At 38.8% G+C, this 13,883-nt stretch overlaps 1 protein-coding gene across 4 annotated transcripts in view; it reads right to left on the reverse strand.

Moving 5' to 3' along the window:
* Window positions 1-13,883, reverse strand: part of unc-13 (protein unc13 homolog) — a 233,201-nt gene that overhangs the window by 185,264 nt on the left and 34,054 nt on the right. For all 4 annotated transcript variants that reach the window (XM_090163606.1, XM_090163605.1, XM_090163604.1 and 1 more), the window contains exon 2: window positions 2,172-2,198. In XM_090163606.1, the coding sequence (XP_090019732.1) occupies window positions 2,172-2,198 (27 nt within the window). The remainder of the gene's footprint in view (window positions 1-2,171; window positions 2,199-13,883) is intronic.

The following is a 13,883-nucleotide window of genomic DNA, read 5'->3' on the forward strand; positions in this document are numbered from 1 at the left end:
GAAATAATATACTTCATAAAAATTCTTAAAAACAATTAAATTTCTTTATTTGTTGAATAAGCAAAAAAAGGGTAAACGGTGGGGTGGTGGGGTGGTGGGGAGGTGGGGTGGTGGGGTGGTGGGGTGGTGGGGTGGTGGGGTGGTGGGGTGGTGGGGTGGCGGAGTGGGTAGCACTTTCGCCTAGCGCATGAGGAGCCGGGTTCGATCCCAGCTTGTGGCGCTTGGTGAAAACTCGGAACAGCTCCTTCCGCGTTTGAGCAAGTTCAATCCCCACTGGTTTAAGGGGGTTTCCCCCCATGCTCTTCGGTTTCTCCTTCCATAAAAACTCTCTGAGGTTAAAGGTAATAGTTAGTGTTGGCTTGCGTGGCATGCATTGCTTGTCACGACCCTCCTACGCATTGTGACCCGGCCACCTGAATTAAAGGCTTCAAAAGTCGCTTGCTGCTTTAGGCCTAAAGCCCCATTTTCATGCTCGCTGGTAGCGGGTAAAAATCGTCAAAATCCGCTTCAGCTATACGCTTTTTCACTTTCCGCTTCGATCTGTTTCAAACAGATATTTTAGCTTTATTTTCACGCTTGCGAGTGGCGGAAGCGAATTTTGTCGATTTTTATCCGCTACCAGCGAGCATGAAAATGGGGCTTAAGGTGGTGCCTTGGGTATTAGCCTAGCTGATTATTATTATTAAATAGTTACAAAAAATCAATCCATACGGAATCGGTATTTTTGCCAAACTTGTTTCTTATTAAATCCTAAAACGAATTGTTGGTTAAATCGAGCATCGCGTAAGGAGGGGGGGGGGGGGCGGATGACACTTCGGGGACAGATGTCAACCGTCCTTCGATCTTGTTATTCTTGATTAAAGAGGCGAAGAGATTCGATTCCGCGAATCAGATAAAAATAGAGCGAGATCTCCGGGAATAAAGTAAGTTCGATTTAGAAACATCATCGGCAAATAACGTCGACGTGGGCGCGCGTGCGGGGGTTTTTCTCTCCGCAACCCTTCACCTCTTCGCGGATCCCTCAGTGACCAACTGGCGAGGAAACGGAAGAAAAGTCTGGCCAAGACGGTTTGTTTTGACCGGGCCAATAATAGACGGTGTAGAGGAGACGCGGAGTCAATGACGAATCCTCGGTTCAGTTCGGGTCAATCAAAGGCGGCGGAACTGTCAGGGGGGTTGGCGTCCCTTCTGCGTAGTTACGGCTTGCCTTTATAATCAATCCCATCGGGATACGAAGCGTTCGCGCCGAACAATAGACGGGGGAATGGAAAAGGGGGAAGAAACGCGATGGTATCGCCTCCTCTTTCGCCCGATAGATGGCGACTGGCGTCTCGGAGAAGCCCCCGAGGGAGATTTCCGCAGGGGTCAAAAATCCCGGCAACTTTCAATTACCAAAGCGCCATGTTTTCCACGCGCCGATCGTCATCTATATAAACACGAAACTCGAAGGGGCAGACAGCGACTGATCACTGAGACCCCCCGCCAGGAGGAAACGGGAATACCAGCGCGTGTTCCTTTAATAACCGCCACCGACGGGACGACTGTTACCTAACAGCGTAGATAAAGGCTGGAGATGAGGGTGAGAGGCGGCGCGAAGAACGTCGGGTGGGAGTGCAGCGTATAAGGTGGCGTTGGAATCTCCCTCTTCCGGAGACGCGAGGCTGTTTTATTCGATCTTCGGCGCTCGAGGTTCGGGAAGCGAAAGACAGAGGGAGCCACGAGCGGCCAAATAAAAGGCAATCGCTCATCCGAGCTGGCGCGGGGGCCGTTTATGAAAAGTTAATCCGGTCGGATGTGTGGGAGAAAGGATTTTGGGGTCTCGGCACAAAGGGATAAGCCCAATCTTATTCCTACAGGATTTTGAATTAAGATTGTTCCGAAGGCGAGGGCTAGGGATGTTTAGGGGCGCCTTAGAATGTTCACCGTGTTTCGGGTGGGCGGGGGGTGGGCGGGGGCCCTTCCAGTTCTGCGGGGATTATCCCGAGCCTCTGGTTCCGCTTTTTCCAACCAAACAGAGCGACCCGAGATAAGTCTTCGGGATAAATATTAAATGGGGAAGAGTCGGTGTCCGCCTTATTAACAGAAAGAGCATCGGGGTGATTTTTAATCCATCGCTCGCTCGATTTAGAGTGGATTGAATTTAAACGCTGAGGAAAATGAAGCGAACGAACCTGGTCCGACGAGTTTGGCCCTCCGCACTGAAAAGAGAACAAACAAAATTTCAAATTAGCTTTTATATTTATAAGCCAATGCGAGCGAGGTTGACTGGGCACGTGATGACAAATAGCCAATCAAAGGAAGGGTCCCTACTTAGCGATATTTGGTTAATTTTAATAATTGTCATTGTTGTCTTATTTAAATCGAATTATTCTTTTTAATTGACATTTCAAATTAGCTTTTATATTCAACGTAAGAACAATATTTGGTTAATTTTAATAATTGACACTTGTCTGATTAGAGAGAGGAACGAAAAGTAGATTTAAGGCCTACTCTCTTCCGGATTAAGTTTGTGGCATAACATAGTCATTTCTTCTAATGTCTGCTACCACTTTGCCTAAATCGGTTAATAAAATTCTAAAACCCAACAATTTAATTTTTATTGGAGATTATCGATTAATATTATACTTTTAATTTGTTCCAATCAACGATAAAAAATGTATCGTTGATTGGAACCAATTAAGTTTATAAATAGGATGCAATGGAGACTAGAAAAGGTAAATAATTTTTTGCGTCAAGCGCTAAGCCCTAAGCTTTAAGATTTGATAAATGTGTTTTCTGTTTATATTTTTTTACTTAAATTTCTTGAGGCACGTATTTAAAAGTTCGCGAAAACCATTACTTATAAATAATAATAAATATCTAATAAAATTAATTTTAATTAATGTAAATACTCTCATAAACATCCCGCGATTAAGAAATAAGAATTTTAATCAGCCAATGAGAGTGTAGAAAATGAAATTATTTTCCTTTCTCGATCAGCCAATAGAAAGCCGGAACGCAACCGGAAGTAGGTAAATGGGCCTTCCGCGTAGCTTTGAGACGTGAAGATTATTTTAATTCCTTGTCGAGGCTACACTTTGAATTTATCTCTCTAATTTCTACGATTTAAATCAAATAGCTCTTTCTATAAAATAATATATACGCATACATGTATAAAAAGTGTTATTTTTTGGAGCGCGAGCTTCTTAAATATTTCCGTGTAGAGGGTCTCGTGCGTTTTCGCGCGAGCTCAACAAAAACAAAAATATGCGCGCGCGCTCTAACTTTAACTGCACGATGAATCTAACGTAATCACGTGACCTCTCGTATTTTATATAAAGAGCTATTGATTTGAATCACATAAAATTTATTTTAATCTCATTTTACACTTCAATAGACCCATGCTGAAAGTTGGGGGGCCGAAAATTAACATTTTTACCTGGCAACTCAGCATATGTACGGAACATCCGTTTCCTTACTTCCGCCTGTATATTTCAATGGCGGTCACGTGGTTCAAAACGTCACAAACAGGATGTTCCGTCCAGAGGTCTCACTTAAGCCTCGTCTGCGGCCCCTCTTTTGTTATGGGTCTATTTATTTATAAGAATGCATAAAAATGGTTTCAATAGCGATACTAATTCAGAGCTAACTAAATTAAAAAAAGTAATTTAATTTCATTAAAATTAATTTACATTCCATTAAACGAGTTGTTAGAAAAACTGACAAACTCGGAACAACTCCTGCGTTACATTTGGAAGTTATCTACCGACTGGATTAAGGGGTTTTCGATTTCCCCGTCCATAAAAACATGTAGAGGTCAAGGGTAATAGTGAGTGTAGGGAGGTGTTGGTTCACGTGGCATAAAGGGCTTGCCACAATCCTCCTACGCATTGTAACCCGGTCACCTGAATTAATGGCTTTAAAAGTCGCTAGATGACTTAGGCTTAAGGTGGTGCCTTGGGTATTAGCCTAGCTGATTATTAAATGTTTAAAAATCCTACTAAAACCAAATAAATAAAAACGAAAATCTGGCTTAAATAAAATAAATAAAAATAAAAATAAAAATCTGGTTAAAATTAAAATAATAATCTGATTAAAATCAAATAAATTAAAGTGAAAATCCGATTTAAATTAAATAAATTAAAACTAAAGAATTTGATTAAAATCAAATAAATAAAAATAGAAAATTTTCGATTAAAGTCAAATACATTAAAATGAAAAAATTCGATTTAAATCTAAAATAATTAAAAAACCGATTAAAATACAATAAATTAAAATGAAAAAATGCGATTTAAATCAAATAAATATTTTTAATAAAAATGACAGCCATCGAATAAAGTATAATTTTCTAAAATAATTTTACAACACTTGTAGCCCACAAAGAAATATTTATATATTTAATTTATGGTAAAAATTCGTGTTTAAAAATGATAAAATTTAAGAAAGTTGGGGGTTTTCTTGGCGATTCTACAAATAAGGTACCTCACCCTTTCACGTTTACCCTTGTTCGAGCAACAATACAACGTATACAAAGGCGTAATATCTGTGGGTGCAACGCAATTGCCAATCAAACACGAAAGGGCCCTCCCAGCAAATTATAAAAAGTCACTGAAGAAACGCCGCTGAAAAATAGCGCTTAAAATCGTCCACGGCGTAAGGGCTTAAAATCGATAGAAGGACGGGCAAAAGACGAGGAGAAATCGGTTGAGATGTCTAAGCATGCGGTAATTGGATTGTCGCCATCAGCCCTGCGCCAATACGGCCAGTCAGAAAGGCGTAGATAGGCTAAGATAGCGAGGATTAAAAACCTTCCTTGGCCTCCAGCCGGCGCTTAAGCCATTAAGTTTTCTTTAAAAGCTTTAATCCCTCTAGAAATCTTGTCGGTTGCCTAAAATCGACACTTTGGAAAAAGCCGCGGCCAATTTCGTATACAACAGCGACACCTTAAAAAGTGAGACAAACTTGGCGATTAAAATGGGTCGCCCTAAGGCAAAAACCAAGTAACATCAATTACGCGTTTTTGCTTTAAACAGTTATTTAAATTTTATGATGGACTCTGGTACCAGTGGATAAAATACGAAGATATCCACTTTTTATACAAAATCGAATATTCGATTCGTCTAATAGAATAGTCGTTGAAAATATTCGTGATCCAATAGTATAATATTCGAAAAGGGCGTTGGAAAATACAAGGAGGATAGGAAGGGAGGCGAAGTAGGTGGGATGAACGCGCCAGTATCCTTGTAAGAAGCTTAGCGCGCGCTCGGCGGGAAAATTTCTGAAAAATGGCGGCAAAACGTAACGTAGCGGCTACAATCTTGCCGCCATTTTTCCGAAATTTTGATAGTGCTCAGTCAGGCAAAGACGTAAAATTATTTGGTATTTGATCAATTAACTGGCCTTTGTTTTGTCATTCGTAAATATACGACGAAACTATTCAACGTTTAAAAACAAATATTTTATTCAATCTCCCAATCTCCAAAAATGGGATTTGCTTATGTCAGGAATCCATTCCTCTACTTGGAATGGTTATCCTGCCGTATGGTAAAATCATTCTGACGGTTTTGGCCCCGCCTATACGAGAGGAAAAATCCCCTTTTCGCGCGCTCGCCTGTCACGTTATTGTTTGTTAAGTAAACATAGTGACGTCAAAAAAACCGTCAGCCACATCGAGACGAAAATCTTCCGCGATAAGCATTCCAAGTAGAGGTATGGATTCCTGCTTTTGTTTATATTTTAATAAATGTTTCAAAATAACATGAGTTAGTAACCTTTCAACTTTATTTATATGTTGTTATTTTAATATCCGTAATTATTTGAAGGGGAAAAAACCTTTTGTTTCCAATATACCCTGAAACTCGCATTATTAATTTACATCTCGAAAAATATTAACTTCATACATGGTTGCCGTTTTTTCCAATATCGTGTGTAAAGCCTCGTAGAATTTTCAACTTCAGAATATTTTGAAAGTGCAGTCAAACTAGGTAAGTTTTGACGAGTTCCATATTTATTAAAAACCTTTTTAATAAATCCCTAAACAAAAGGTACTTGTGTACACAAACTGTTATCAAATAAGCTATAACGTTGGAATTAAATAGCGATATTAAGGTTGTAATAATCAAACGCGAACTTATACGGCTGAGTCATTGACCTCGGCATGAAATAGAATCTATAAATACGCGAATATTTTGGAAAGATGAATCTTATAATTTTTACTTTAACTGACAACTGTAACTAAGCGAAAATAATGGAAAACAAGTTGGCAAGCCGAAATATACCTCTCCTCGGAAGAGTTTATAATTTTCAGTGAAGCGTAACATGTATCCGTAGTTCTGTGGTAGAACGCTCACCTGTTCAAATCCCGCCCGATACTAACGCAAATTGAAAAAAATTTATACTACACCCAATGACAAAAAGAGGGCTCTTTTGGAAAAAGCTTTTCCCTAATTCCAAGAATCTACGAACGCAGTGATTACACTTTGCCCCGAAAATGCGTACGCGTTCGCAGCCCAGACAGACAGACCCACAGACAGACACGGTGATTGTAAAACTCCTCCTACGGGACAAAGTCTCCTGGGAGAGGTAAAAATAAGGGAAACGATTTAAAATAGTTCCGTTGATGGGAAAATTGAAGAGAATTGGTCGGACTTTTGACGCGTGGAGAATTTTAGCGGAGTCACGGTAAATATGAAAGAAACGCGTGTTCTCCTTAACTTGTCCTTCCTCTCGCGTCACTCCCGACATTTAGTGACAGATCAACTTTATCAGTATAATAGTCGCCACTCACAAAAGGAATTCCAGGTGGGGTAGTTCTTTTAGGAAATTTCTTTTACTACGCGTGAGATTTCTTCGGGCAGCAATTGCACCGGCAACCATGGAGTTACCGTCCCAAAGCCAGTTCCATTGAACTACCGAGACCATGACCACCCTCCTACGCATTGTAACCCGGCCATCTGAATTTAAAAGTCGCTTGAAGACTTAGGCCTTGGGTATTAGCCTAGCTGATTATTATTATTATTAAGAAGGACTCAAACGGGTTTGATTGTTTTTGTCAGGTTAATAATAATAAATAATTACAAAATCCAATTTTGACAGCGATATAGGGGGTTGTGGCTAGCTCTGCCACATATAACCACTAGCTTAGTCAAGGAGATAAATTTCAAACTTAACGCGGAAGGAGTGGTTCCGGGTTTTCACCCAGTGCCACAAGCTGGGATCCAAATCAGGCTCTACTTGCTTCGAGATGAAAGTACTAACCACTCCGCCAACCTGCCAAATGTTTTAAAGGAAAATTAGGAAATTCATAATAACTTTTAGGAATTTTCAGGTGAAATTATAGGAATAATTTTAATAAAGATAGTCGAGATAGAACAAATGCTTTTAGATTAACTTTGGTTTAATATTAATATTACATTTAATGTGAAAACATCACAGACGTCAACTAGATATATGTATTAAGGTAATATTACATTTTCATTTTAAAACACCAGCCAGACGTATAATAGAAAATGAATTTGGTGCTTTAGTAAAGCTGTCTACCAAACTTTAAACTATATTGCAAGCCAAGCGAAATTTAGGAAAAATAATCCATTATAGGAAATGTGGTCACCCTGTATTAATATAAATATTTATTCCACCAAACCTTTGCAGGCAACCACTGAGGCAGAGTACAAACAAATATAAAATAAATTAAATATATAAAATTAAATATATAAAATTAAATTTTAAAATTAAAATAAAATTACACTAATATTTAAGAATTAGGAAGTAGCTAATTAGCAAAGAAAAATTTGGTCATCAACGAACGAAATTCAAGAAATTAGTATTGGGTGGTTCATTATCGCTGATGTCAGCCACCTCTGAAGTAAAATGCATCTAGTTTGAATGTCATTGCCTTGACGAATTTCAAGAGCGTTATCGTGTCCTATTTAATTTTATTAAAATTGTCTATATTTATCTGTAGAGTGGACACGTTAGCTATCGTAAATTAGAAAAGATTAGCTTTCGTTGAAGAAAACTATTTGAAACAACAATTGAATATAAACAATGGTTTTATTTTAAAAATCCGGGTGATAATGAGCAAAATTAAATTTCTATTTCGGTCCAATTTAAATTCCTTTACTTTAAAAGAAACCAAAACAATCAGCCCTAATTTAAAAAGAGCTTGTTTTTAGTCGTTGAGAGAAAAGGGTTTTAATCTCGCGACAATGCATTAGGGCCACTTAAATTGAGGCCAAGAAGCTAAGGAACGGAAATTGGGGTCGACTTTTCAATGAAAACAATTTAGGCACTTAGTTGCTCAATACATTTCACACAATAATAAATCTGACCTAAAACGCTTACCCTAAAACGGAAACTGAGATGCACATTGCGATAGGCGAGGGAGGAAATGTGATGCAACTCGGTTTTTAGTTGGCTTAGATGGAAATATTATTTCGAGTCTCGTTCTCACGGTAAAAACTACGTTAAAATATTTGTGATTGGTCTGAAAATACGTTTCGAAAGGAGTTGTAGGGGGTGAGTTGAGAAGTATGCCATTTTTTTTCCTACGATGAGTTAAAAGAGCGCCAGAGAGTTTCCAAGTGTGGCCTACTGGCCCCTGGAAGTAGGCTGCAACAAGCGCAAAACCAAGCAGCAGGGAAATGCGATTTCAGGGTTACGTTTTGCAAGAAATCGCGGTCCATCACGACTTTAAATACTGTTTAAGTTTACTTTTTTACGCTGGTTACCTCGATTTGTTTACAAAGTCCTTTTCTACTTATCACACGAACCCCAACCTTAATGTTCGCTCTCTTTTAACTCACCCCCTACAACTCATTAACATTTTTGCATAACCTTTCGAAACATACGGTATATTACAGTTGCTTACGACATATTGTTGCGTTTTAGACTTAAATGTTTCTGTAATGGGAAATGTTTTGGCCATATATAAAAATTACAAATATATGCTATATAAATTGCCGTTAAAAATAAATAAAAATAAGTATTCAGAAATTGGGAAACTTTGACGGTAAAACATTTAAATAAATTTCCTTCGGGGAAAAATCCTTAAAAGTCAAATGACGCGGAAACTAAATTAGAGTTAGAACTATAAATAATTCATTAGAAAGAATATACGTGTTAAAAGTAACTTCGTTTGAAGTATTAAGAAGGTGGATCAAAGCTAGATTCCGACATCCACGTATCAAAACGATGATACGCGAGAATAATTCAACCAATTTAGCTAAGTAAAAGGCGCTCATAATTAGGCGCTGAAAAGTCGTGCATTAATAGCTTAACGAGAGACCCGGGACTAACGAATGAGAGTCAAAATAACGTTAAGTCGGAGGAAAAGCGAAAAACGCATTATTTGCCCATCCCGGGCAAAGGCGCAACGTTCAAACTGCCGTCCCACCGGACAATTCATTCCCGGCTTGGAAGAGAGATACAGTTTGCGGCGAAATACGGCACGTCGCTATCTCTCTGGTGCCCGGTTATCCGAAGAAACGAGGGCACCCAGGACGACAGGAAACAGTACGCGTGCTCATATTCTGCCAATTCCCGGGATTATAAAACTCCTTCCATCCACGTTGCCGGCCCAGGCGGCCCGGCCTAGGCTAGCTTTATTCAACCCCTCTCTCGTTCCCCGCTTAAAGGTGCGGCGAACGACCCGTGCGACAGAGAACAAGATGACTTTCTAGGGAGAGTCATCATTTTATATATTTATAGTGGTTGCATTCTATTTATGGCGGGAGCCGACATATTGTACGGTATTTTGGCTGGTGAGTGTACAACTGAAATACGTGAAAATAGAGTTATCCGATTATTATAAACCTTCACGGTTTCAGTTTTTAAAAAGGTCTTTTTATAAAATATTTTTTTCCAACTATGCCTTTGACAGAAACTAAGAATATTTTTAAAAAAACAGGAGAACTGTTTACACGGTTGCCACAAAATAAAATTCCCTGACTATTCCCTGTTTGTCCTGACCATTTTAAGAGATTTTCCCTGACTTTTTAAGGTCAAAATATTTATTTTATATTTCACTTTTATCAGAAATTAATAAATTTAAATGTCGTTATATTTCAGTAAAATGGTTATTGCAACGTTGAAAATATTAGCAAAACTTTCAAAGAAATAAATGATAATAGAAGAATTTGCCATAGATCTGGAGTAAAATTAACTTGCAAAAAGTGTCAAGAGAAAATATAATTCCCTGACATTTCACTGACCTTTTAAAAATTCTTAAAATTCCCTGGATTTTGTGGGCCATTTTTTAATTCCCTGACTTTTCGCTGATTTCACTGTTTTCCATAACGCGTGGCAACCCCGTGTTTAGTTTAATCAGTGGTGTAGCCGTGTTTTGGTTTACGGGAGGTCCCGGAGGAGAATACAATTGAAAAAAAAATGTACATACAAACATTCGTTTGCCCCCTGAGTTAAATAAAATTTGAGTTTTAGTTAATCGAGAAACGGTATCTAGGCTAATTAGGGTATTAAGAGTTAAATAGAATTTACAGAAGCAACAATTAGTTTAATTTAATTTACACCAGTATTTGAAATTAAATCAGGGTTAAACCAAAAATATCTGTGGTTGAAAAATTCGGTTTTATTTTAAAGCCCTGACCGGTTAAGGCCGCGCCATAAAACGGGTAGGTAGAACGTGTGGGAAACCCAGTTTCTGCGCAATAAGCCTACGTCGACAATCCTATAGGTTCTCCGTACCCGTTTTCTAGCGCTGGCTTAGCCTGTCTAATAGTTCGTGTGGTAGAAACATGTGGAAGGTTTAATTTGTTTGTTAAGCTAAAAAACAATATTACCATAAATTTCACTACATGAATTATGGAAAATATCTAAAATAGTCGAAAATCAAAACCAAATAGGAAATTAGACACTGTCTACGTGCTCTTCCTACGCGTTACATTGAGTGTGCTTAATCTCTTATATTTCTTGGGCTTGTCAGAAAAGCGCAACCGAAATGGATGCGGTTCAAGTTGGCAGTTGGGTCTTAAAATGGATCTCGTTACGCGGAATGATAAAAGAAAACCGCTTCATCCTAAGTAGTAATCTAAATGAGAGAATGAGGACCGGGAGTATCAGTTCCCATAGGATATCGTGGGGTTTCACTTTTTCTACGCTGTGTGAGAGAATGAGGACCGGAGAGGTATCGGTGTGTATCGCGGATGAGAGAATGAGGACCGGCTCATAAATGATTCTCCGTGGTATCGTGGAGAATAAATTCTTATAGAATATTGTGGGGTGTTAAAGGGAACGAAAATTTCCTAGAGAGTGGCGGGCACCGTACCCCGAGAACGGTCTATGGCAGCGGGTACCGCACCCCATAGAAATAACACGGGGTATTATTTTGTCGGTATCTCACCGGGCACCATACCCCTGAATTAACATGGGGTATTATTTTGACGGTATTTGAACACGTATTGGGCGGATATACCCTTAAATTCCAAAGCTTGCTTAATCTACTGTTTCGAACGTGGTGGCATAATCCCAATTGTTTAAGGCGTGGTACAAAGTACAATAAAATTTGCCATATAAAAGGTGAGTTGTTCCTCCAAAAGAGCATTCTAATTGTACACCTCGGAATTCGAATAATAAGAAAATGTAAGTAGAAACGTTGCCGCATTAAATTACTTTAAGTGATTTCTAACGATTTCGATACCCCTATTAGGAACGTCAGTAAGGGTTTCCCTATTTCTACTACGAAGGGGGTATCGGTAACCCCAGGCTGCAATATTCACGTCGGTTCTTTTGGATGGTAGTGTTGGAATTGCGTTGACGGAAAGCCAGTTCAAACAACTACGGAGAGCGAGCGATCAAATAACTACGTTCTTAGAAGACGATTCTACCCCAAATTCTACGAGGTTCTTTGAAGGATCAGAAACGAGACGAGTCGAGCTATGCATTTTCCAAACGCGGAAGGTAGTGGACGTGAGGGAAATAATCCTTGGAACTGGGACCAACTAGGGAAACCGCATCTTAACCCCTGGAAGACGATGATGGATAAATACGACGAAGTGATGACGTATCACAACGAAGTAAAACGCGTCTTCAATGATATTAAAGGAACCGTACTGACCGCGATTACAGCACCATCGTCTAGCCCACTAAAAAATACAAAAGCCATCGATCTACCATCGCCCCTATCTAATTCGTCCGACATCTCCCTACCAATAACGCCTTTCTCCGGTTCCCTTACCCCTTCAAGTTCAACAATTCCCCAAAAATCAAAAAAGAAACGCTCATTGGACGCGAACGCACCATTGAAGACAAAAAAAAATAAAGAGAGTCGAAGACGACGCTGATCTCGACCATTTAATAAATTTGGAAAAAATGGGCCAGTCCGCGTTGAACAAAAACACTAATCATATTCCAGATTCGAATAGCTCATCCGATTTTGAACCATGTTGCTAATTACGAATAAAAATATTTCATTTTAAGTTAAAAAAGCAATTCTGCGTATCATATTTTATATATTTTATAAGACCTATAATCTGTTGAAAACTGATGAATATCAAATTGAATGATACTAGTATCTTAGAGTGTTATTGACGATAACGAGTGTATTGACTGGTACATAGAAAAGCGTAGACTAACCTATAAAAACCTTTAAAATCTAGTCATTTCCATTCCCGAATACGGTGAGTCTTCTCTTTCATCAGCTAGGCTAGGCTAATACCCAAAGCCCCACCTTAGGCCTAAGTCGTCAAGCGACATTTGAAGCCTTTAATTCAGGTACCGTGTGTTCGAAAGGGTTTACTCGAAAATGTACTTTAAATCGGCACGTTCGCGAAGTTCACGAAAAACAGAAATGTACTCGCGAAGTCTGTGGACATTCGTTTGCCCGCAATGATCGTCTTTTGAGACATTCGCGCGTTCACGAGCGACGCGACGTACCGATCTCATCAACCAAGGCGCTATACCCGAACAAAAGGATAGCCATACTTCAGGTCAACTGAGGGCGGGAAGAACCCGTGTCTATAGATGGACCAGAGAACAATTTTCATGAAAATCTTGAAGAACTTTCAGTTCTAGGAAACGCTATAGTTAGTTCTCGATATACACCAAAGTCAACCCACACGGACGTTAATTTACTAATTACGTACATAAAGCTTGGATTAATTAAATATCTGGAAAAACAATTAAGTAATAAAAATGGGCTAAAGTGGAACATATTTATTCGCGCACGATATTTAAGAGAATTAAACAATGGAGAAGAAGTGGAAGCGCTTCCTTATTTCCGGAGCAGAAATCAAACCACTCTAACACCCGATGATACGTGCCTACAACAAATATCTAAGGCAATGGAGGAATTTCAAGATATTGATAGTGGGTGGATAATTCAATCCGTTCTGTATCTTCACTTACAGACCCCTTGTAGGTGGTGCGCGTGTGGTTCTTTCCGACAAACTTCGTAATTGTTTAGGTATTGTGAATATTAATTCAGACGATAACGAGTGCTTTCTTTGGTGTATTCTCGCGAAACTCCCCCACGCAGATTTCCACACTGAAAGAGTGAATAACTATAGACCCTTCGAAACAGAATTAGTTTGTTGCTATTTATAAAGAACAATCTTTCAATTAATATCTTTGGTTTTGAAAAAAAATTAAAATCGATTTTCAGGAGTTAATTCTGAAAATAATCCCAAAGAACACGTAGAAAACTGTAATATCCACGCTCCACAACGGGTGAAAATGCCTTTGAAAATTTGACAAATTCGAATGGTTACAGAAGGTACGTTACATTTAATTAAACCACATTTTATATAATTAACTGTTAATATTTTATTACAAGGTACCCTACGTAATAATTGCCGACTTCGAGTCGATTATTATTGTTAAAATTAGGAAATGTTTTCCTGATTCACTATTATCCTCTACCACAAAACTGACGGAGCACGAAGCTTGTC

Source organism: Leiobunum rupestre, chromosome 11 (genome assembly GCF_980474605.1).
Source record: "Leiobunum rupestre chromosome 11, qqLeiRupe1.1.hap1, whole genome shotgun sequence".
NCBI lineage: Eukaryota > Metazoa > Arthropoda > Arachnida > Opiliones > Sclerosomatidae > Leiobunum > Leiobunum rupestre.